We start from the raw sequence: 23,800 nt of genomic DNA on the forward strand, positions 1-23,800 counted from the left end.
GAGGCACACTGCCTCTACATAAGTCCTGTGTGCACCAGTGTGGTAGGTTTCCTCATTTTTCTGCTGGAACTCAGGCGCGGGGGCGCAGACCCGGAGTCCGCGCCCCCCATTCCACCCCCTGGCTCAACGGGTGTAAAATGGCCCGATGCAAATATTTATTGGCAAAACAGGTCTTTGCAAATAAATATATTCGCATGAGGCCATTTTTCGCCAAAAAATACAATTTTTTTGCATGATAAATTTCCCCCATAGTGTTTATCTTGTCCTCTCTATTTCCTACACTAATTTTACTTTAAGCGGTAAAAAAAAAAAAAAAAAAAATCATTGCATAATTAAATCTGGAACAGTTGTAGAAGAAAATGAGATGTCAATTTCCAAGGCCGTATTGTGGATTTAAGCTTATGACAAGGCCATCCATTTCAGGGTAAGCAGCAGGTTCTGTCACTGTGGATTGCCATAAATTACCGTTCCAGTCTAATTCAGACCTTCCAGATTGTGTTTTGTCCTTGGCCCGAACAAACTGACAGACAGATCCTTTGGCTGTTATGTGCTGCGTAAAGACCAACTTGGCAGCTTGTTTCTTCCTGGAAATACAAGTATGTATACATATAAGAGTGTTGAGAATACACCACTACACAGCTTGGCATTATTAACTCTTTGTAGCCACATGTATTTTGCCTGTTCAGGGTTATGTTTCACAATCTTTTCTACCTCTCTCTTTACCTATATGGATAGCACTCACAAGGAGGGCCACATTTACAACCAGCTTCATTCATAACTGAGAGTTATAGAAATAATTCCATAAAGTAAATCTAACAAAACACACATGCAGCATAATACACAGCATACACTTTTGTCAGCTATACATTTGGGAGGGCAGGTGGGTGGTGTTTTTTGGAGCCACAACAATCATTTTAAAGGGATTGCCCAGGACGAGATTGAGATATGAGAGAGCTTCTTTTATGTGTGTTGTCCTAATAGATGCCTTCAGTAAGAACCTGTTGGAAAAGCCTGGGCATTGGTCCTCCAGGAAGAACAATCTATACCAGTGATTTATTCCATTGCAATGCAGTGGACTAATATTACGATGGAAAACATGATTCTAATCTGTTAAACATCTGGACTTTGCGGTGCAATGTAAATGTGCTTTTTTGCTATTAGTCATAGAGCAGAGTATATGGAAAATTGGAGGAAATCTTTAGGAACCATGAAGTGTTTACATTATGCATTGCTTTCTAGTGGAATTCATTAGAGTCCTGGACCACTGGATATGTGAGAAAACATGGTTATCTGCCATGGCTTTTAGACTGCACCTCAGTTAGTGCACATGAACCACTTTAAAAATGCTGGGAAAAGGGCAGTATTTAGAATGAGAAAAACACAGCAACAACTGCACCACCCATGTGTTCAGCTTGTGTGTAGAATTGAGCTCCATTCATTTCAGCGGAACTGACCTGTAAAACACTTAAACTGAGGAAGCGAGAGGTGCTGTTTCTGGTAGAAAGAGGCCATGTTTTTCTAATCCTTGGCTAACCCCTTTTAAAGGGAGTCTGTGCAGGAATGTCAGATGTTAAAGAGGATGTACCACCCGGTACATCCTCTTTAACCTGAACCCACGGATCGATCGGCGCCAGCACGGGAAAGCCGGTGCCACGGTCAGTTTTTCGGACCGCCGCCCGGTTCCCATGCACGGCGCCGTTCGATCCAGTGGTACCGGCCGGGGCTGAAGCACTGGAGGTCGGCCAGGCCGCCCCCAGTGGGAGGGAGTTCCCTCCCCTGTATGACGCGGCTCGCTTAGAATGAATGGAGCCGCGTCATACATGGGAGGGAATTCCTTCCCACTGGGGGCGGGCCGGCTCGCCTCCTGTGCTTCAGCACCGGCCGGTACCGCTGGATCGAACGGCGCCGTGCATGGGAACCGGGCGGCGGTCCGAAAAACGGACCGTGGCACCGGCTTTCCCGTGCTGGCGCCGATCGATCCGTGGGTTCAGGTTAAAGAGGATGTACCGGGTGGTAACAAGATCTGCCCGGTGGATGTACCCGGTGGCAACAAGATCTGCTTTTTCAGTCCTAAAACTTGCACTTGAGAGGAAACATTGCACTGCTGATGCCACTTCTAATGCCTAGATGGCTTGTTCTTGTTAGGTGCCCTGAACTCTCAGCTCACAACCCCTTTTCCCAGCTATGATTGACAGTTATTAAAAGCCTCCTGATTTGAATACTATGGCTGTCAATCATAGCTGAAGGAAACACCATACATCTAACCAAAAGGACATTTCCTTGGTAGGGCATTACACAACCTTTTTCTTGGTGACTGATTGGTTGCATGATTGTATAGTGCCCTATGTAGCACTGTCTATTGATGCTCTTCATTCCTCACAGACTCTTTGGAAAATGAAAGGTGGAATCTGATTGGTTGCTAGGCGCAACTGAGCCAGTTTCACTTTGCACCATGTTTGATAAATCTCCCTGTTGGAGTGTACATATAACATAAGCACTTCTTCATGTTTCATGCTTAATAGTGCCCCCTTCAGCAATTAGGAGGTGGTGCGCTCTGTGCTACTCTGTAACTGTCCAGGTGTAATTGTAGACACCACGGGATAGTAGGTCTTTTTGCAATGATCACAAGTGGTAATTTCTTCTGGATGCTTTTGGTTCTTAAGGGGGCTGTTTGGCTATCTTTGCAGTAAAGTTTGTGAGGAGAAGTGAAAAAAAATGGCAAGAGAATACTTTTACATATTTCTTAGATTAAATTTGTCTACAGTATTCATAACACACATTAAAAGGTTCTCATTTTGAAACCTAATAAGCTTTAATAATGATATTTGAGCGAGTATTTAATACCCCATAAAAGTGGTGACATTGAAAAGCGCTTATCTCATACTCCTCCGACCAGCACTACTTGTCACTGAATTCTCCCTCAGGGAACACAGCACGGTTTTGTTCCATGCCTGAGATGTTTGTGATAAACAGCTTCCTCTTATTCAGATGAACGGTATTTGTTTTGGATCTTCTGGATGGGAACTTGCTGTGAAGTAGCAATAAAACATTATAAAGAAAGGTCAGGAATTTCCTGTGTATTGCACCACTGCTGGCACAGTCAGGTGGCCCGCCCTGTTCAAGTATGAGGCATGACTCCACAAGGTAAGCGCTAACAGCCTGATGCAGCTCATGCCATATGACCACGCTGAATCTGCAAGTAAGCCTGAGAGACAGTGTAAATATCTGTGTGACTCAGCACAGCCAACTAAGACATTAACAAATGTACATTTCTGAGCGTAGTCATTATTATGATTAGCAAATACCATTGTAATAAGTTGTATGCCTGTAACACACATACATATGTCTTATGACCAGTATATCTACATACCCAGCAGCCAGTCACCTGTTTTCACAGGTCTCACTGATCTGTACACAACCACTAGTGGGTACAAGCCAGCCCACAAAGACAACCAGGTCACAGTGCAGCAAGAGGGTCACTGATGTAGTCCCAAAATACTTTTTATTGAGGTCCACATTTATACAAAGTTGTGACATTTCGGCAGATAAAACTGCCTTTATCAATCAAAATTTTTGACGTGTTTGCATGACATGAGAGAAGTTTGTTTTAAAGGATAGTAACTCTTTATGTAATTGGGATACAGAACTAGAAATTATGGTTATTTGCTATTTCATGCAAGTCTGAAGGGCAGGTACAATTTTGGTTCATGTATGCTCCCATTCCCGTATCCATGATGTGACTGAGTATTGTATGATTTGTAACATGCCTGAGCCACAAGAGCCGTAGTACTCTGAGCATACCTTTAATAATTCATGCAAATTCTCTTCCTTTGAGAATTTTACTTATTGTGTTACTGTTGACTCCAATGTAATTTACCAAAGGGAAGGCATTTATGGCATTCAATAGCAAAACAGGAAGTTATTAAAACAATTGAATCCAAGTAGGAAATGATCGGATTGAGACAAATGGTATGTGGAATAACTTGTATTATGTGACCAGGGTGTGGAGGATGAGCAGCAGAATGAAGAGTGTATTCATTAAAGTGTATTATAGGCCACAGGCCTATTAATCCTTCTGCTTACCTGGCTATTTTCAGGCCTTGCTTGTCAGTTTACCATGTGGGAAGACAACATTGTGACTCACTGCAAACCACGTGTGTTAGGAACAATATATGTCAACTCCATTCCACATGTTGTAATCATCAGGAGAAAGGCTAGTTAATAGATAATGCACACTATATTTATACATGGGTGCAAATAGCATTCCTTTTTTTTAAGGCGGCACCAAAAGTAATTTCAGAAATCTCTCATTTTTATGATACAGTAAGTCAGGGCCATTGTGCTTTGCAGCAATGTCCTGGATTTAACCCTTAGGCCTTATTTACACGTCCCGTAATCTACGGATCCGTATTCGAGTTAGTGCACATTGTTGTCTATGGGGCTATTTACATGATCAGTAGATTACAAGGACGCAAACCAATGCTGAAAAAAAAAAGGACCTGTCCTAGTGCGGACCTAGATTTTCTTACGGATCCTCTCTCAGAAATCAAGGGGGTCCACTATTTTTTACAGATTGTAACCTGTTTGGAATCCATATTTCTGTAAAAAAAAAAATTATAATTGACATGTTGAAGAAAAAAAAAAAGATATACAGAAGTACGGATGCACTAATTTTTAGCAGATTGTACAGGTGGGTAGCAGGAAGAATCTAGGGAACATGTGCATAAGGCCTCAACTAATCAGCCAATTCCCCTCTGACAACCTGGGGAAATAGAGATTGGTAGTCCTTTGCTCCTGCATAAAATAAGGATCTGGCAGCATTTTCAACGTTTTTTGTTAAAAAGACCACTGGGGCAAGGGACCCCTATTCTCATGATTAGTGAGGGTCGCAGCAAACACAAAAAAAATGGTAAATTAGAACAAGCAAAAAGTCTGAAAAATGATGATGAACTAAGTTGGTTATTAACCTATTAGCTTGAGAAGTGGGGGATGGGGCAGAAGAATCTACTTGTAGTGCCTTTGGCGGTGGTTGTCATTTTTAGACCTTCTTCCTAAAGGCACCTGCTCTGAAATGTCATTTAATGGAAAGTTTCTTTTAACTTCCTAGTTAAAATCTAAATAAAAAAATATTCTGCCTGTAAATTCTTCTTTCTGCTTATGTGTACTGATGTTTATCTATATATTGTTTCCTTGGCTATTCACATGCAAAGTGAAAATGAAAACTTCCTTCTTGGAATCTATATGCATTTCATTAGCTCTGTTTGGGATATGTACTGCTCCACGTGTTTTAAGAATAAAGAGTTTTAATTGAATGTGGCTGTATTGCAGTTTTCTGGTGTGTTTGTGTAGAAGTGACACTTATGTGCTAGGAAAAATCTAAAGTGACCTTGATCCCTTTATTAAAGTTCCCCTTGGATCATAACTTATGGAGCCAAACAGTCCAAACAATTGTCCTTATTGGAGATACACCTCTGCTGGTGGTGCCTGACAGTTGTCGTCTTTCATTGAAACAAGCATGCACACTTTGCTCAACCAAGATGGCATGTTTATGGACAAACCTGGCGGGATAGCAAGTGGCCGACAAATGTTCAGCTGACCATCTAATGCATGTGGCCACATATAACGGTCATCTGTGCTCTAATAAAACTCTATTAACAGAGAAATTCAGCAGATTTTTTTGTCATCAGAATTCAGAACTTTGTAGAAAAATAGAGCTAATATAGTAATATAGCTAATATAGTATGTTGTAAAAATGCTGTGCCGCGGTATTTGACATCAGCAATTCGCACAGTCTCACAACTGCTGGCGCCCATTGTAACCGCTCACTGCTACTGACTGTTGTGAAGTGACAACAGGCACCACACGATGTATCTCAGGGTGCTAGTCTATACTACAACATCACAAGAAAAGACAGCATTATATATGGACTGCACAACCAAGTATAAAAACATAGGCACTATCTTTATTGAAAATACAGAAGACGACCTCTTAATCACTTCAAACAGACCATTATGTACCTACTGGCTCAGATAAAGCACAGTATGCCCTATTTACTCCCATAGTATGTAGGGGAACACTTGTTAAATAATAACAATGTATCATGTGTGTAATAATCAGTGTCACATAGTTAAACCCCAAAGAGGCTTCTATAGTCCTCAGGACTGTGATGGGCAGAAAATACAGGCCTGTCAGGCTGTGCATGGCTTATGCTTTTGTAACTTGTGGTCACCTAATATATACTTTTCTGTAGCGTTGCTTTATTTTTAGGCTGTAAAGCATGGTGGATTGTGTTGCTTGAAATTACAACAAGTTGAAAATGATGACTGCAGTATATGACCTTTTTATGATTCAGTAGGTTCTTTATTGCACTACTTTATATTCTGTAATGAAGAACTCCTATAGGCCGTGCTGTTTACATGTGACCTTCATTCTGATGTTCTCTTGCTGGGGTTGACAGGGGGGGCTTTTCTTCTCCGCTCTGGGGTGTGATTACAATGGACCACCTGTACAGAGCAGACAACTGTAGATGAGTACATATGTCTGTCTCATAGTCATAGACCACTAAAAAGGTCTCTCGTGGTAGACTATATTCTTACTCATCAATGAGCTGCCTGAAAGAGCATGATGTATGTTACGACTGTCTTTAAATATTGATGTGATCGTAAATTTAGCCTTGTTTAACGTCACATAAGGAATATGTTAATCTGTCAAATTACCTTGTCAGTGCATTAAACAGATGTCTTATGATGTGGGCAGACACATTACTGTGGAGCCTGGTGAAAAAGTCCACAAGCCAGTTTGGTTCTTATTCAGAAGCATTTGGTGAGTGTAGAGCATTCATTTAGAATAGGGAAAGATGGTCCCTGTCCTGTGCCACTAACATTGACGTAGTGCACTCATTACATGTCGTCTTGTGGCTGTCATGCAGCAGAGTTATAGCAGAGTCATTGTGCTGGCGTTTATGTCACACTGGTTAATATTTGCTCAGATTCTATTTGGTTATTACTTGGTAAACCACAAAGTGTTGCATTAAATATCAGAAGCGATGTGGTGAATGCAGATTGATGTGACAGGCTCATTACCCATTCACCCATGTGAAACCCCGTGCTCCATTTACAGTAGAGGCTTTCCTTGCTGGGTTAACCCATTCATCGCTCTATCTATGACGAATACAAGCTCACAAAAAAATGCCACGCTTTAATTATGAGAGAACCCCAACTGGTTACACTTCATATCAAGGAGTTCTTTAAATGAGTATTCCCATCGAAATACGGTAAACCTATCCAGGGGATAGGACATAACTTGCTTATCGTGGGGGTCTGACCTCTGGAACCCCCCCAAAAAATCCTGAGAGCGTATATGGTGTGCTCTGTTCTTACACTTTGGGGCCACCTAACTTTGCATACGTCGGTGTTCAGCAGCCCCATAGAGAATGAACAGAGCACTGGTTGCTCTCCATGTGCCCCTTTCTTTTCAGGTCGAAACATGAGACTTCTACGATCAGCTACAACTTTTTTTTAAAGTGGTTTTCTGGCATTAGACAATGTTTAATATACTGCTCCTGTGGCTAAGAAAATAAAAATGCCTACCTCTCTGCGTTCCCCTAGTGTCCTCCTACAGGTCTCTGATGTCCCCTGCTCTGTGATTGGCAAAGTGGGCTGTCGCTTCAGAGATGAATTCATCTATGTAACAGAAGCGGCTGCCATCAGCGGGGGGATATTAGAGACCCATAGGATGACACTGGTGGAGCATGAAGAGATAAGCAAAGTCTCTTCCTTTTTTTTTTTTTTTTTTTTCTTCTATATCACAGTAGCAGTATATTAAAAATAGTGTAACAGTGGATACCACCTTATTACCAGTTTCATATGAGCATATTTTAGCTGTGAATTTTTGCCCACATCACTGGTCCCAGCCCAACCTGATTTTATAATCTGGAACTGACAGAATCGTAGCTCTCATAAGCCTTGCTCCTCTACCCATGGCAGCATGCGTATACCATTGGCTGTAGCACAGTGGCGTAACTAGAATGGGCTGGGCCCCATAGCAAACTTTTTGATTGGGGCCCCCTCATCCCACTGTAAATAATCCTCGTTTGTTAGCCCTTTACCCAGTAGATAGCATATGTTAGGCATCTCCCATGGTATCTCTTCCTCCCCCCCCCCCCCCCCCCATGGTGGACATATCCCATAGTGTCCCCCAAAAATAGTCATCTCCCCTAGTATCCTACCCTCCCCAGTACATAGTACATAAGGGCTACATTAGTACAAAACTGTACTTGACCAAGCTTAAAGTGTCACTGTCGTGAATTTTTTTTGGGGCAGAAATCAATAGTACAGGCAATTTTAAGAAACTTTGTATTTTGGTTTATTAGCCGAAAAATGAATTTATATCATGAAAAAGCACTTTGAAGCTCTCCCTTTGTGTTCATCGTTCTCATATGGAGAGAGAAAATTAAGAAACTAAAACAGGACAACAAAGAGTTCATTAAAAGCTACAACACAGGCTCTCTCCTCTGACAGTCACAACTGAGTTATCTGACCTCAGAATTGCACTCTAAATAGCTCCCCCCCCCCATATTTGCCTAATAAACCCAATTACATAGTTTCTTAAAATCGCCTTGACTATTGATTTCTGCAAAAAAAACAAAATTCACGACAGTGACACTTTAAGTCCATATACCGATATACCCGGCCCACTGCCGTCTGCAAAAAGCTTACTAATGAATATTTAGCTGGCACTGTGCAGTGACTGGCAGATTAAAGAGATGTCACTGCACAGCATACAGATCAGTGCTCTGCGGGCTAAATATATCATATCCTGTTGCTAATGTAAGGAACAGTTCCATAAATAAAAGAGCATATAGATGTACATTATAGGAGACTCTCTACCTGACACAGTATTACACACAATGCTAATGGGATGCCATTGCAAAGACATGTTTTGAACCCAGCGAAACTAAGACTTCCACCTGCCAATTCTCTGTTATAGTCAGTAAGGGTCTGGAAGGGTTATATCTCCTTCTGTAGAAAGAATACATGCAGAAAATACACTACACTTCAATGTGTCTAGTCTGGTTTTCTCTATAGACTAGTTTTATTCCTATGACCTCCACCTCACCTTGTGAAAACTTTGTGAGCCAAGATCCTTGTAGTTGTCTGCTTAAAGAATCAGCTTATACCTTAAACCAGCTGAAGTTTGGGCAAACCCAACGTAATTTATAATCTGGAGTTAGAACAAGGACCTTTGAGCCTGTGAATACTGCTGGGCACACTTCAAACACTGCCCATGGGGCTGCATAGTCAAGCTTACCTGACTAAATGAATCCAAGCCTAAAGCCTGTTGCGGAAGTGTTGTTATGCTTAAAATCTGCAGCATAGAAGGTGGAAGGTGCCTGTTTTAGCCTGTGGTTCTCTTTTATGAAGCTGTCCACCCTCTAGCAGTGAAGAATGAGTGAAGTGCAAACAGCATGGTTTTGTCTTTTTGACGTCCTCCCTGATCTGACAGCTGCTGCTGCTCCCTCATTTACCAGCGAGTTGTCCTAAAGATATTGTTGCTACTGTCATCTAACATCAAATCATTCTAATAAAACTATTGTGATCCATGTTGTACTTATAAAATATGAAGGAAAATGACGGCTCCTTCTTGGCTATTCACGCCCTGTGTGAAATTGATGTGCGCTCTGCTGGAGGTATTCCAATTGCTTGTGTCCAACTCTGGTCGGCTACTCATGCATACATGATTATTGCTCAACATCTATGTGTTCACCAAAAATCTGAGCTCCCTTTCCTTCCATACAACCTGCAATAGAACTTTCTATTGATTTTAGAACATAATATGGCTATTCCTAGCAATGTCTACTGTACTCAGGTCTAGGAAAAGTTAGATCTATTTAAATAAAGTACAGTGCTTATTCAACACTTTATTTAAAGTAATTTATGTGTATAATTCCTGAGAATCTACATTTTAGACCTCTTGTACTAAACAGAACCGCATACATACAGAAACACTCAGTCCCAGTATTTATGCTGCCATAAGGTGCACCATATTGCTTCTAGTGGTAAATATCTCTTTATCCAGAAGAACATGCTACAGTTTCTTCTGTTGGGCTCATATGGAATACAGCAAAAGATAAACTATGCCTTCATGTATAAATTGAGTAATACCGAATTACAGAAGGGCCCAGTAGAAGTAGTATGGCTCATATAGTGGTATTCCACTCAAACATAACTTTTGATATGTTGCTGCCCATGGTGAGACTAACAATTAATTCCATACTTGTTATCTATTCAGTCTCCTTCCCCCAGTCCTTAGCTGCTGCTTTCTGTTGAAAACACACAAATCTGTGTATAAGCCTTTCTCCCTGTCTCCCCCTCCTTCCCCTCCCTTCTGAGACAGATGATGTAAAGTATAGAATGAATTATGATTGAGTAGAATAAATGTGCATTCACACGTACAGGATCTGCAGCAGATTTGATGACACAGATTTTAAGTTGCAGATTTAAAGCAAAACTGCAGCTTCAAATCTGTGCCATCATATCTGCTGTGGATCTGCTGCAGATCCTGTACATGTAAACGCACCCTGAAAGTTTTATACTATGGCATTTTGTGAAGACTTTTATTTATCGTCTGCTGATCACACAAGGTCATTCTTAAAGTGTCAGCAGTTAAGGGCAGAAAAAGTTCTCACAAGTTCCTCCACCTGCAATAAGTCCCATGTAAAGACCAGCAGTGGCCACACTAAGGAAAAACTCAATTTTTGCATTGACATAAGTTTTCATATCCTTACGGGTATGATACCACAAGCTTTGTAAACCTGGATTTGGGGATGTTCTGCCATTCTTCTCTGTGGATCCTCTCAAACTCTGTCAGGTTGAATGAAGACCATTGATGGACAGCCATTTGGACAGCTGTTTAATTTAAAGGAGACCTGTCAACCCCCGTGCGGGGTGACAAGCTCCCAACCCCCATTTAGATCCCCTTATACGTACCTCATCCCGCCGAGTCCCGCTGCTGGAGCCGGTCCTGGGACGGAGATATCCCGGTCATAAGCCGGCGCGCGCGCTCTGGAGAGAGCTCCGGCGTCCATAGAAAATGAATGGAGCTGTGCGTGTCCTCTTTAAAGTCTGATTTCTGACAGGGCCACTCAGGGATCTTCACAGAGGCATCCCTACGCCACCCTGTGTTGTCTTGGCTGAATGAGGTTTTAATCATGAATGTCTCTGTACTTTTCTTCATTCAGCTTTTTCCTAACACTGACAAGTCCCCCTGTTCTAGCTGCTGATGAGCATTCCCCAGCATGCTACTGCCCCCACCAGGCTCTACCGTATGGATTGTATTGGGCAGGGGGTCACACCCTGACAGCAGCCTTCTGTCACAGTATGGACAGCACTGGTCTTATGTGTATGTGGTTGTCATGTCCGCTGTCTTTGGTATGAGGGACTTGCCATGTCCCCTGTCAGCAGTTGTGAAGTGTAAAGTCTCAATGGCCCAGTTGGTTATTACATCACCAAAGTCTCTGATAACTATGTGCTGTATAGTAGTGTATAAATGTATGTTGGAGGAAACACAGCCACACATTAATTTCTATCTACATCACTTGCATATCCAAGTAAGGGTTTGTGCACACTACGGAATTGCAATGGAAAACCCATTGTGGATTCCGCAGCTTGCGGCCGCGCGCATCTCCACCCGTGCCATAGACTCCATTCTATGCACCAGCGGATTCCGCCGTCTGTCCAAAGGATGAACAGGTTCTTTCTTTGGACGGACGGCGGAATCCACCCGTGCATAGAATGGAGTCTATGGCATAGCTGGAGAAGCAAGCGGGTGTGAGCTGTAGAATCCACAACAGGTTTTCAGTCACGATTCCGTAGTGTGCACATACTCTAAATTGTTTGGTTCATTTTAGAAAAGCAGATTTTTACCAGCCAAGCTTGGTGAACTACATCACCTATGGCATATCTGTACCAGGGCTGCTCAGTTCACCTTACACAAATAGCAGTGTTTCATTTTCTCTCAGAAATGCCCGATGGATCCTTCCAGGACAATACATGTGCAGTGAGTGTAATCCCATCCTTGTGCCATTGTTGCAGCCAGGCAGCAGTGATGGATAAGTTCCCCTTATCTCCCTGCACCCATATGCTTCAGGCATGGTGCAGTCACTTTCTGTCTGTTCCGTTTCAGAGTTATACTTTAGCTGCTATTTTTCTTCATTGGATTTTACAAAAGCGGAGGCAGATGGTTGGCTCATCATAATTGGGATCCCTGCCTCATGCACCCGCAGCCTGATTTACACGTACAGTCTGCTTTTTGGCTACTGTTGCCTCCATCTGTGTGGATAGCATCCCGTGTGAACTGCAGTTTTTGTCCTTGGGCAGAAGCACCAGGAACCAATAAAAGTCTAATGAGCTGCCTGCTTCAGACTGTAAGTGCTCACAGCAAAACACAGCATTTTGGCCAGCGCTGCAGCAAACACTTTAGCTTGGGACTCATCTGCCTGGTATCAGTGTTCAAGTACTACAGCATTAAAACAAAACCTCGAGTTTTATTGAATCCAGATGTCAGAATATGCCAGTCCAACTAAGTTAGAATTCTGCCCACAGGTATGTATCAGCTTAGAATCCTAAATGCCAGCAGGGAACAAGAAACCGAGCTGATGACAACTGATATATGCACTAAATGTGGTATGGTATCATTCATATTCCCGGCTTTTAATACCACTCTCACTAATCTTGTTTTCGGATCTTATATTTACAGCTATGGCACTGACAAAAGCTCTAGTGACAGGTTGTATGTGTATAGAAGCTATTTATCTGCAATATAAAAACCAGCGATGCAAGAAGCTGCCATGTAGAGCTCCACACCCGCTTCACTTTAGAAACAGCAGCTCTTATTTTATTATTAGCATTACTCCCTTTTAGATGCAGGGACCATGTGAACTAACTGCAAACTAGAAAGGAAATTGAAATTTGCTCTTGGTTCTCTCCCTAGCTGACAACAGGCTACAGACCATGAGAACAATGACATTAAGGTCCTCTTATTGTATACACTATGTTGTAGGCAAAGTGCAGAAAGATTCATTTAATCTAAAAAATTTTTTTTTAGATATAGCAGCGTATATAATATTTAGTGGAAGATAAAAATGTTATCACAAATTTTGCGGCTTTCACATTATTCTGAAATCAATGCATTTCTTTGTGGGGTCTTTCTGGATGGTCAGAACACAACACAAAGTGGGTTGCAGTCTTTAGAGTGGGATTTTCTAAACGTTCCGTTCATGTATTCATAATGGAGAGAGGAGACTAGCAGCAGTTTTTCTCCCTGAGCAGCTTGCCCGATCCTCCTCTGCTCTGACTTCCACATACATAATAATTGTTCCAGCGATACTGCTGAAATCTCGTTGGATTAAACTGACTTGTCTAATGTTTATTAAAGTGACACTGTCACTCCCTTTTTGCATGCTGACTTCTCTACACAGGTGTAATGGGTAAATTTAGCAGTTTTTATACCTTATTTTACATCATACGTCATGGTGCTTGTTCAAGTAAAAAGTGATCTTTTATCATCTGCAGATTGTGCTAAGTGGGGTGGCTTCACGGCAACAGTGCCACTTAGCCCCGCCCACAGCGCCACCTATGGCCCCGCCCCTCAGTGACGTCATTGGCACACAGGCTCCTACCGACCTAGATGGGGTGGGGCCTAGACCTTTAGGCTAGCCTGTTTCAATGGTCGGCGAGGTGGCGGGGCCTATGTGCCTATGACGTCATGGAGGGGCAGGACCAACGGTGCCAATGTGGGCGGGGCTGAGTGACGCTGTTGGTGTGAAGCCCCACCCACTTAGCACAATCTGCATTTGATAAAAGATCACTTTGTACTTGAAAAAGCACCATGACGTATGATATAAAATAACGTATGAAAACTGCTAAATTTACCTTTTACACCTGTGTAGAGATGTCAGAATGCAAAAAGGGGGTGACAGTGTCACTTTAAGTTCTTAGTCTCTCTCTCCAGTCATCATGAATGAAATACCCACATTCTCATACCTCATGTAACCTAATGCTTGTCTGGCCCATGTTTCCATGCATTTGTGCATTTTGTCAAGTAGGGGGAGAGGATTACTGTGAAAATCCGGAACACATGCATCTATGTCTAATGTTGGCATAGCAATGATGGGAAAATGCATATTAGTGATATAGTGTAGGGGTAGTTCATGAGCTACACCATGTTGCAGAGAGATGTACCATCTCCAAATTTGCATTAAGGGGAAAACCATAGACAATGGTGGGGTGAAACTGCTGCCCCGCAAGCCACTTGTCAAAATATCCTAGATGGCCTAATCCCGACTTAACATGGGATATGCTAACACACATAATGAGATTCAAACCTCCAAAGCTTCATCAAGAGCCCCAAGTGTTCACTTGGCCCCCCTCTCTTCATTTTACCTAAAGCAATTCAGGCTAAGCTCAGGGCTCCAGGAAGTCTGGATCCCTTCTCCTTGTGGATTCAGAGTAAAGACTTCAACGTTTACCCTTTGATGCCATCTGCTAGATTCATTCTTTTATGTGTCAAAAACAGCAAGTGATGCCAATTTATAAAGGTTTTTTTTTCTTTCCTTTTAATACTAGAGCTTTATTTTTTTTTACATTCTCCCTAGAGGTGTCTCACAGGGAGCTCTAAACCAACAGTCTTGGCTTTCAGTACAATTCAGAACACTCTATAGCCCTCTCTACTGTAGTTATACCATTGTATAGAAGCAATTGTGTTCCTGTTTGTAGCACATTTTTTTTTGTCTACCAACATAGTATCTTAACATAATCCTTATTACTATTTATTGTATATTTTATAGAGCCTATTCTGTGCTAAGATGCAAAACCTGCATACAACAAAATGGCTGATTTGGGATTTTCCGATAATATATGTGCTCTGATCAATGTTGTTTGCAACCATAGAAAACAGTGTGGATTAGGCATATCTAGATTTGACCAAAAGCAGGGCATTAACAGAGATTATAAACTATTTTACAACTTTGTTGGGTGTAGACACAGCAATTTACATTTTTTGTGAGCAATTGCTGAAAAAATTCCCAGGTTCCCATTTGTTCACATGTGAAAGTATGTATGTTTTTAATGGCCATTTGAAAGATCCCATTGACTTCTAGATTTAGTGTCCTGTACCAGAATTAGCCTTTTCTGTTGCTTTTTTTTTTATCCAAAATTAATTTGCCTTCTAAAAATTGCAAAGCAAATTCATGATGAGAGCTGACAAGAAGTTATAGTAGATAAGTGAGCTGAAGAAACAAATTTCAGTTTATTCGATACAGCATTTGTTAAACTGTGCATCAGTGACAGGAAATTGAAAGTCAAAGCTCTGTGCTGCCATTCTCTTTTAACTTATTGACTTTAGAAACATATCTTTGCCTAAAACATTTTTTTTAATGACTGCAACTAAATTGTGAACCAAAACAAGACAAATTTGGTCAGCTCTCCTAGAACACCATTCACACTAGGCAGAAGCACGTTGCTATGGCTGAAGTTGCAAACACACAACAGCTCACCGCAATGGCAAGATACAGACCCACTACAGACATGAAAATAGTTAAAAGCAGCCCCCCCCCCCCCCCCAACTGCTAAAAAAAACTTCCACAAAAATGAGGCTCTTAATTACCATTTGAAAATGGTGTAAACTACCCCACCACGTTACGGTGGCCTCATAAACGGGGCAGTCCTACACTGTACTATGGCTGTTGCATTTTTTTGTGTTTTTTAAATTGTGAACCAGTTTTCCCCCCATTCTTTATCAGCTAGTTCTCTAATACTAGAAGCAAACTTTTTGCTTTGTTCAGGCCTGTTCACACTGAGCAAAAGTGACCGATTCTCAAGTAGAGCCTGCACAGAGGACACTGCTTAAAATTCTGTTTCAATTGAATTTCTTGCACACCTCTGCTCTCCATCCAAAAAGTTGGCATGTTAATTTTTTGGGCAGAGAGCGGAGGCGTAAGAGACATCCCATTGAAACAGGCAGAATTCCAAGTGGTGTCCAAGTCGTACTCATCTAGACTGGTATTACTAATGTCCAGAAATGACGTTTTTGTTAGTCTATAACTTACAGTACCTGGGTACTCAGTTATGTAGATAGGGGGATAGCGTCGGTCTGCTGCCACCACACCTATTACATGGGAGCTGATCGCTGCAGCGCTCCTCGTTTGTCTTTCAACATGTTGAAAGACATTAAAAAACAACATCATGCATGCTGGCTGATCGTTGACTTGTATTACATGAAGCGATCCGCTAAATACGGCCAATAACCACTTCATGTAATAGGGCCTTTACTCTATAGCAAGTTTAACTCTGTTTTAGGAATCCCCCTTTGGGTTTCTCCCTGCACAGTGGCACTCTCAGCCAACCAGCTCTACAGGGAACTACAGCTGGCCCAATGCTACATCCCCTCCATTCCCACTATTAGGGTAGCCTCACACATACTATATCGCAGCGGATTTGATGGTGCGGATCTGCAGCAGATTTCACCTAAATAACTGAACACTGCATCAAATCTGCACCATCAAATCTGCTGCAGATCCTGTACGTGTGAACGCATCCTTTAGTGGTGGTGCCAGATTGGGCCACCATTGATCTATGTGAGAGTTCTTTTAATCTGTTTGTGTTCCTGTACTATATGTAGTTATAGTACTGCTTTTAAGGTTATTTTGCTATGCATTGCCAATGTCACTTTTATGTCTTAATTCCGATATGCAGACAGGCGTGTTAATGTGGTGGCCTAGTGACTGTGCCTGTGATATGGAATCAGTGAAAGTAAAGCCAGAATTAGAGCGGATGCTTATTTAATTGTTCTTATCTGGATAGCCTTGGCTCCGAGACAGGAATTTGTATTAGCTTTATTGAGCTCCCAGTCTGTCAGTAAAGACAATCCTTAAAGAAAATAAAGCCGGTGCAGGGGGCAGAGAGATCGTGTAGAAAATGGGGCCTTTACAAATAAGGGAAGCTAAAGCACATGGCCTGGCTGATTTGAATGCTGTGCTCTGCCTATTACATGAGATAAATGCAAGGGTCTCGGCAGATTAAAACCTATGCGCGCTCCATAGCTGATCTTAACATCCATTCTGAGCGGGCAAGGTGTTAATTTAAGACTTTGCAGCTAATGGCTGCCGAGATCCATTAAAGAACCCAGCAGGGATACTTTTTAGGCCCATCTTGACTCTGTAAGCTGCAGGCGCTCAGCAATCTTTCATTGACCCTTTAAATGCCCAAAGAAAACCTTCAATTGTCTTTTGTGGGGCATAATGTTGATGAATCTTTTCATTTTTTTTTTTTTTTTTATATACTTGCCATGAAAGGAGCAGGGACTTTTAATCCTTATAGACAGCCTTCAGCATCAAGTGATTTAAGCTCTTTAAAGCCTTCTTGTCTTGTCCAAAAAGCTGTTTTTAAAGCACAGGAGCAATTTAAGATGCAGGGAGAGTGCTCCACTACAAAGGTCTCCCGCCTTCCCAGCTTTTCTAGCACAGGACGGCTATTAGTTTCTATACTATACACGTATATGCTAATGGTCTGTGTGAATACTTATTTGCGCCAGAGCTACTATAAGGCACAATTTTCCATCTAGTAAACATATATATTAAAACGGGCATAGATAAATATGGTACAATAAATGAATTATAAAGGATTTATTTTGTCCGCTTGGTTTACACTGCAGTTTCCCATCGTCTGTCTGCTGAGGCTGAGCCATTAATAAACTTGCAGAAATCTATAAGTGCAAATTGCTGGGTCGGCCTCCATTAGTTCCTCCAGTAAAATGATTCTTCATTTTGTGGGTCAGGGGGCTGCCTCTCTGTGTTGTGAGCTGAATTCATATATACCCCGTTACTGTTTAACTTAATAGAATTTTTATATGACTAGTTTTTTCCCTGTTTTTGTGCCAACAAAAATCGGTACAGATACATCTGTAATGTGCATTGTCTTCCACTTAAGAACTTTTAGATTTAACGTGGACCTGGCAGCACAAAAACAGGGGTGTAAAAACCGCACTATGACCAGCACTATACGGTGCTGGTCATCAGGATTGCAGGCATGCCTTTTTGCTTCCATAGTTCTTTCTAACTCGAGATATAAGCCCATTTTTTATTATACCAATGAGACCCAAAAGCCCAGGGGGGCGTTCCCTAGCTAGAGCCTAGATAAGTCCAGCCATGTCCTCTTTATTACTGCCCTCTGTCCTGCTTAGGTAAAATGGCAGCCACTAGATAAGGAGGACATGGGTTTGACTTGCCTGGGCTCTTGCCATGCTGCAGAAGCAATGCCCCTTGGACTTATGAGCCTAAATGGCATAATGACAAATATCTCAGCATTAGAAAGGACTGTGGAGATAAAAATGTTTTAATGACTAGCCCCATCTAGCCGTCCTTATCTACACAGAGTTTCCTGCTAACAGGTACATTTTTAGTATTAGTATTTAAAGTTCTTTCTCCATGTGACAGAAGAGGACTCAATAGCCCATACTGATGATCATCCATCATTTTGGCTCCAAATGCATTAGAATTGTGGTGCACAACAGTTCAACACATTCGTTATACCCAGTGCGCCAAAAAGAATAAGAAAATGCGCCTTGTGCAACTAGGTGGTTTTACTTGCATTGAAAGCAGGCACATTTCAACTGCTACCAACCTTTAAGACACCTAGAACAAGGTATTCTGTTATATTATTTCACTGTATACCTAACAGGAAACTTACTTCTTTTTCCGTAGATATTCAGAAACAGGAGAATCAAAAGCAGCCACAGAAAAACATTCAGTTGTATGACACGCCGTATGAGCCAGAGTGTAATGGAGTGGAGTCCGATTCCGAAAGCCTTGTTGGCCTACGAATGCGAGAAAGCAAGTTGCCTCAGGATGATGACCGGCCCGCTGATGAGTATGACCAGCCATGGGAGTGGAACAAAGCATTGCCAGCTTTAGCAGGTATCTGACACACACTCTGGAGATTGTCAGTGCACTTGTCTTATATGTTCTTGTGCGTGTTTCTTATAATATGTGTAATCCTATATTGTGTTATTGAGGGAAGTTCTAAGGAACTGTTTAAATAGACTGGTTGTTTGATGGAGGCCAGAAGTCCTCTCAACATCTGATTTTCCCCAGCCTGGTTGTGATTGTCACACATTGGCCATTCCCTCAGCATTCGAGAATATTATGGTACTTTTAAGTCTACCAGACCACCCAGGATCCTTCAGCTAGCATGCCATGTCTGCGTCTGGTAAAGCAATGAACATGTACTCATCATGTGCCCTATGAAGAAATTTCTGCCTCCCTATTCTGATACCGTATACAGAATCAATTGCTGGCTTTATTAGCTCAAGTCTAGCAGAAATATATTTTCATACTCTGATTCTTACACTAGAACAAGTTAAGTTTGACATAAAGAAATGTATATTAATCTCATATTTTTGGATTAGCAAACTCTGATTTTGAAGAAAGTAGTAGCCCTCTGGCAGAGCCCTTTTTACAGGAGATAAATATCTCACGTTCACCCATGCAGGTTTGAGGTTTATTTGTTTTTTGTTTTTTTGCCAGAAAAGAAAATGCAGCTCATATACCATATAAAAAGGTTCAGAATGCCTAAGATTTTAGTGTCCGCTATGGTTTCTTGAAACTGCAATATGTCCAAACATCTCTGTAATAATAATCTTGTGCAAAATATTATTTGTCCTAATGTTAGGAAATATGTATACATGCGATAATAGTAACTGCATCTGGTTTATGCAAACATCCAAGTATACTATATCCTTTGTAGATATAACATTACAATACGTTACAAAAACTTGCCACTTAAATAAAGTGGACCTTTCAGTCTGGATTTGCATACCAAGGGAAACCCTGCATAAAGACAGATCATGTAAACAGCAAATCGTCCTTCCTAGCCACTTACAGCTTATATATATATAGCGGAGCTGGAGAAGGCTCAGTGACTATACTAAAGGTATACCCAGAATCCTGTTCACGTGACCTATATGGCTGTGGGCTTACTTTGGTATGAAATCCATGCTGACAGGTCCGCTTTAAGACCATATACCAGGGGAGTCTGAATAACTGCTTTATAGAGTCACAATAATGGCTATCTGCCGCTCAGGTGCTGTAGCCATAGAAGCACGTGTCACAGCTAGTGTTGAGTAGACCTGCCAAACTGTTCAGGTTTAGCAGCGTTCTCCCAACCCGAATGCTGTGCATTTGACTCTCCCCGGCAAGAACATTGGGATGCACTCTAGGGAGTCCTGGAATATCTGGCTACAGCCATAGGCGGCATCAAACTTCTCTAGCTACTGGGCGTTGAATGCCGAGTGTTTAGGTTCAGAGAACTTTGCTGAACCTGAACAGTTTGGTAAGTCCGCTCAACACTGGTTGTGATGCAGTACATGCTTCTGTGACTACAACTCCTGAGCTAAAGGTCCAGTGAATTATGGATGCCTACAGGGGATCATAACCTCTAATGCTAGAGTTAGTTTTTTTTAATATTCTATCCAATTAGTTTTGGACAGAGACCTAATGCATCTAAATGCTGTATCATTCCATAAATCTATTCCAAAATGTAGTGTAGAGTGTCCAGGGAACTGTGATATAGAGCCTGCAGCCATTGTGTCCTGCTAATATATTCTGTTAAGTGATTCTAGTTTACGGCTGGAGTTCTAATCATTTTTGCAGCTCTGGTCATTACTTTTATTATCAGTAGGTGTAAAAATAAACTTAATATAAAATCTACCTTGAGTGGAGTGGATGATTGACAGCTCGCTGGGCTCAGGTGTCATATTAGTGTAATGCTGGCATATCAGATAGCTTGCAATCATTTGGACAGTATTGTTATCCAGGCAGCATTTATAATTATCTCCTTAGTAAATATATTAGCTGTTGGAACTCATTTACTGCCCAGTAATAACATACAAAATATAAGGTATTTATTGGCCCATAGGTTGGCATTCAGTTTAATCCCTGTGTGTTTGTATTTGTTTCATGGTGTCTGCTGCTGAGCTGCAGTTACGGGCCACTTCCTTGCCCGCGGCTGCAGGAAGCGAAGTGACATGCAAAAGCTTTTATATGATTATATAATAAAAAGCCTGGGGCAGATTTTTCAACTTGCTCTATTTGTATGTAAAACACCTGCCATCTCCAGATTTGAGAAGGGAAGGGCTGATCCACGCAGCTTTACTACAGCTGCTTTGTCACTTTGTGGTAAAAACTTTTGCTTCATGATGGCAAGCTGTATACAACCACGCTGGTTTACATTTTATGCGGATTTCAAGGGCTCTATAGTTATGAAAGTTACCAAACTAATGTCCTACTGCTCCTATACAGCCTACAGGAAATCTTATTTAGCACCACCTGGGAGATCAAGAGACAACATGGTGTTTCCAGCTTTTCCTCACTACCCATTCTTACATTTCCATGTTGTAGCACCTTGTTTATAATAGATACCAGCATTCTTTTTCCGTTGAAATATCTATTTTATGTGCTATTCAATAAATGATAGAAGCACATGAACCCTATTACTACAATAATCTCTTCCATTTCAATCATGGTGTCTGTCATTTGACCAGGCAGAACCTCCCTGCATGCGGTGCTATTTTGTTTGGGATCTTTGCTGGAGGCTTCACTGGAGCCACCTAACAGAGCTTTCGACCCATATGCTAACAATGTGTTGAGAATGTAACACGACCCCCTTAAAAATTTCAAATAAACTGATGCCAGAGATTTGTAATTTACTTTTATTAAAATTCTCTAGTCTTCAAGTACTTATCAGCTGCTGTGTGTCCTGCAGGACATGGTGTATTCTTTCAAGTCTGACACAGTGCTCTCTGCTGCTACCTCTCAAGAGCAGTAATGAATCATAGAAAACCTCTCCTGCTCTTGCCAGTTCCTGACATAGGCAGAGGTGGCAGCAGAGAGCAATGTGTTAGACTGGAAAGAATACATCACTTCCTGCAGGACATACAGCAGCTAATAAGTACTTGAGATTACAAATCTACATAACTTTCTGACACTAATTGATTAAAAAAAAAATCAGAAACCAGTGCCCAGGTGCAGTTGTGATCAGGGTACATGGTCTATGCCCCCTGATTGCATACACACTGTATGTGAGCTGTGTGGCAGGTAAGAGAACCCCTTCAGTTTTTGTTAGGTAACCATTCTTATACTCTGTATGCTCTGATAAATGTCTCTTGGCTTACGACTTGCTTATACAAGTATCTAGGGAAGAAAATCAGCACACAATCGGTACTCTTATGCCAATAAACAATGGCAGGAGGCCATATACATTAACAATCTGTACACATTAAATACCTGTCAGCTTATAGGGATTCAGCCAGAACTTGTCACAGCACTACATACAGAGACAGGTCATGTCTGTGGAGGAAGGGAGTATACTCTAGTACAGTACAAAAGAAATGGCTGATCATTTTGTTTCTGAAAATGGGCAACCAGTGGGTGGACAACTCCCATAGTCTGTATCAGTTTCTGTCTAATGTATATAGACACAGGCAGATACTGTTGGCTATCTATCTTAGGAACAGACTATTGTGTGTAAGGAAATTAATAGTGGTATCAACAATTTGATTCTTCATTTGTACTGAAATTACCTTTTATAAATGAGGAAATCATTTGGTGTCTTAGATCATTGTGAGGCTGACAGTAAATGATGCATGCTTTTACAGGCTGCACATACATGTAATGGAGAGAATCAGATGAGCATGCTGGATTATCTTTTCCTACTGAGTTACTCGGAAAATTGCTCAGTATTTCCCCGCCTCCTGATTTTCCCTCATGAGGGGAAGTTATCATGAAGAATTAAAATGCAGTTAATTTCAGTATTAAGTAGTGCAAGGAGGACGTTGGGATGGCCTGTGCTCGCTCCACTGCATTCCATGGAGGTAATTGGCTTTTAATAACCTTTCCTTGCAGTTGGAAACAGATATAATTAAATCTAATCCTCTCGTACAAGCCGTCCACAGACTCCACAATCATTCTCCTGAGGAGCGCCCGTGTTTCTATGCTAAATATCTCCATTGCATTCTATTGCTTGTGAAAGCTTTCAGTCTGTTATGAACACATTAAATCCAAGTGTTTAGATGTCATTAGCAGTTGTTTCACAATGTGCCACTTTGCTCCACTTATTTGTATGTTAATGCTTTATGCTAAAAAAAATACTATGTGCTCCAAATGCCAAGGGGGGGGGAAATCAGCCTCTCCAGTTATGTAGAAAAATGCTCAAAAATGTCCAGCTTTTCCTGTGTTTTGCGTCTTTTTAATGGTTGCCTAAATTTTTTTTTTACGTTACCCAGTTTTCTGATGTAAGCATTGATCATTTCTGCACATGGTGGTTATCTTTGTCATGCCAGAATGCTACTTTTCTAGGGATCCTGCTTTCCTCATGTCATAGGACAGCACAGTTCTATTAGGGAGTGATGAGTAAGGAAAGACTAGTAGAACAATGATCTGTTGTGGCCTGGTTTTGTACAAATGAGTGTTCCCATGTTCCCATGTTCTTGGCTATACACAAGCTATGCACTTTGAATGTAGGCAAATAAAAATGCTTTTCCTGAGCTTTCCAAAACATTTGCAATTTACATTTGTACCTATGTAATCTATGTCAGCAGTTTTGAGCCCTCAAACCCGCTGAGAGGCCTGAATAGAGGATGGGTAGAACTGTGAGATGGTACATGGGGTTTTGGTTGCATGACAGAGAAAACTTACTTTTAGTGTCCTGTATTTCACGTGCCCAGGAAGCAGATCCTTTATGGTGAATGC

The 23,800-nt window shown here is 41.5% G+C and overlaps 1 protein-coding gene across 1 annotated transcript in view; it reads left to right on the forward strand.

Moving 5' to 3' along the window:
• Positions 1–23,800, forward strand: part of SHB (SH2 domain containing adaptor protein B) — a 137,181-nt gene that overhangs the window by 50,484 nt on the left and 62,897 nt on the right. The window contains exon 3 of the mRNA XM_069962113.1: positions 18,758–18,970. Within this exon, the coding sequence (XP_069818214.1) occupies positions 18,758–18,970 (213 nt within the window). The remainder of the gene's footprint in view (positions 1–18,757; positions 18,971–23,800) is intronic.

This window comes from Dendropsophus ebraccatus, chromosome 3 (assembly GCF_027789765.1).
Source record: "Dendropsophus ebraccatus isolate aDenEbr1 chromosome 3, aDenEbr1.pat, whole genome shotgun sequence".
Classification (NCBI taxonomy): Eukaryota; Metazoa; Chordata; class Amphibia; order Anura; family Hylidae; genus Dendropsophus; species Dendropsophus ebraccatus.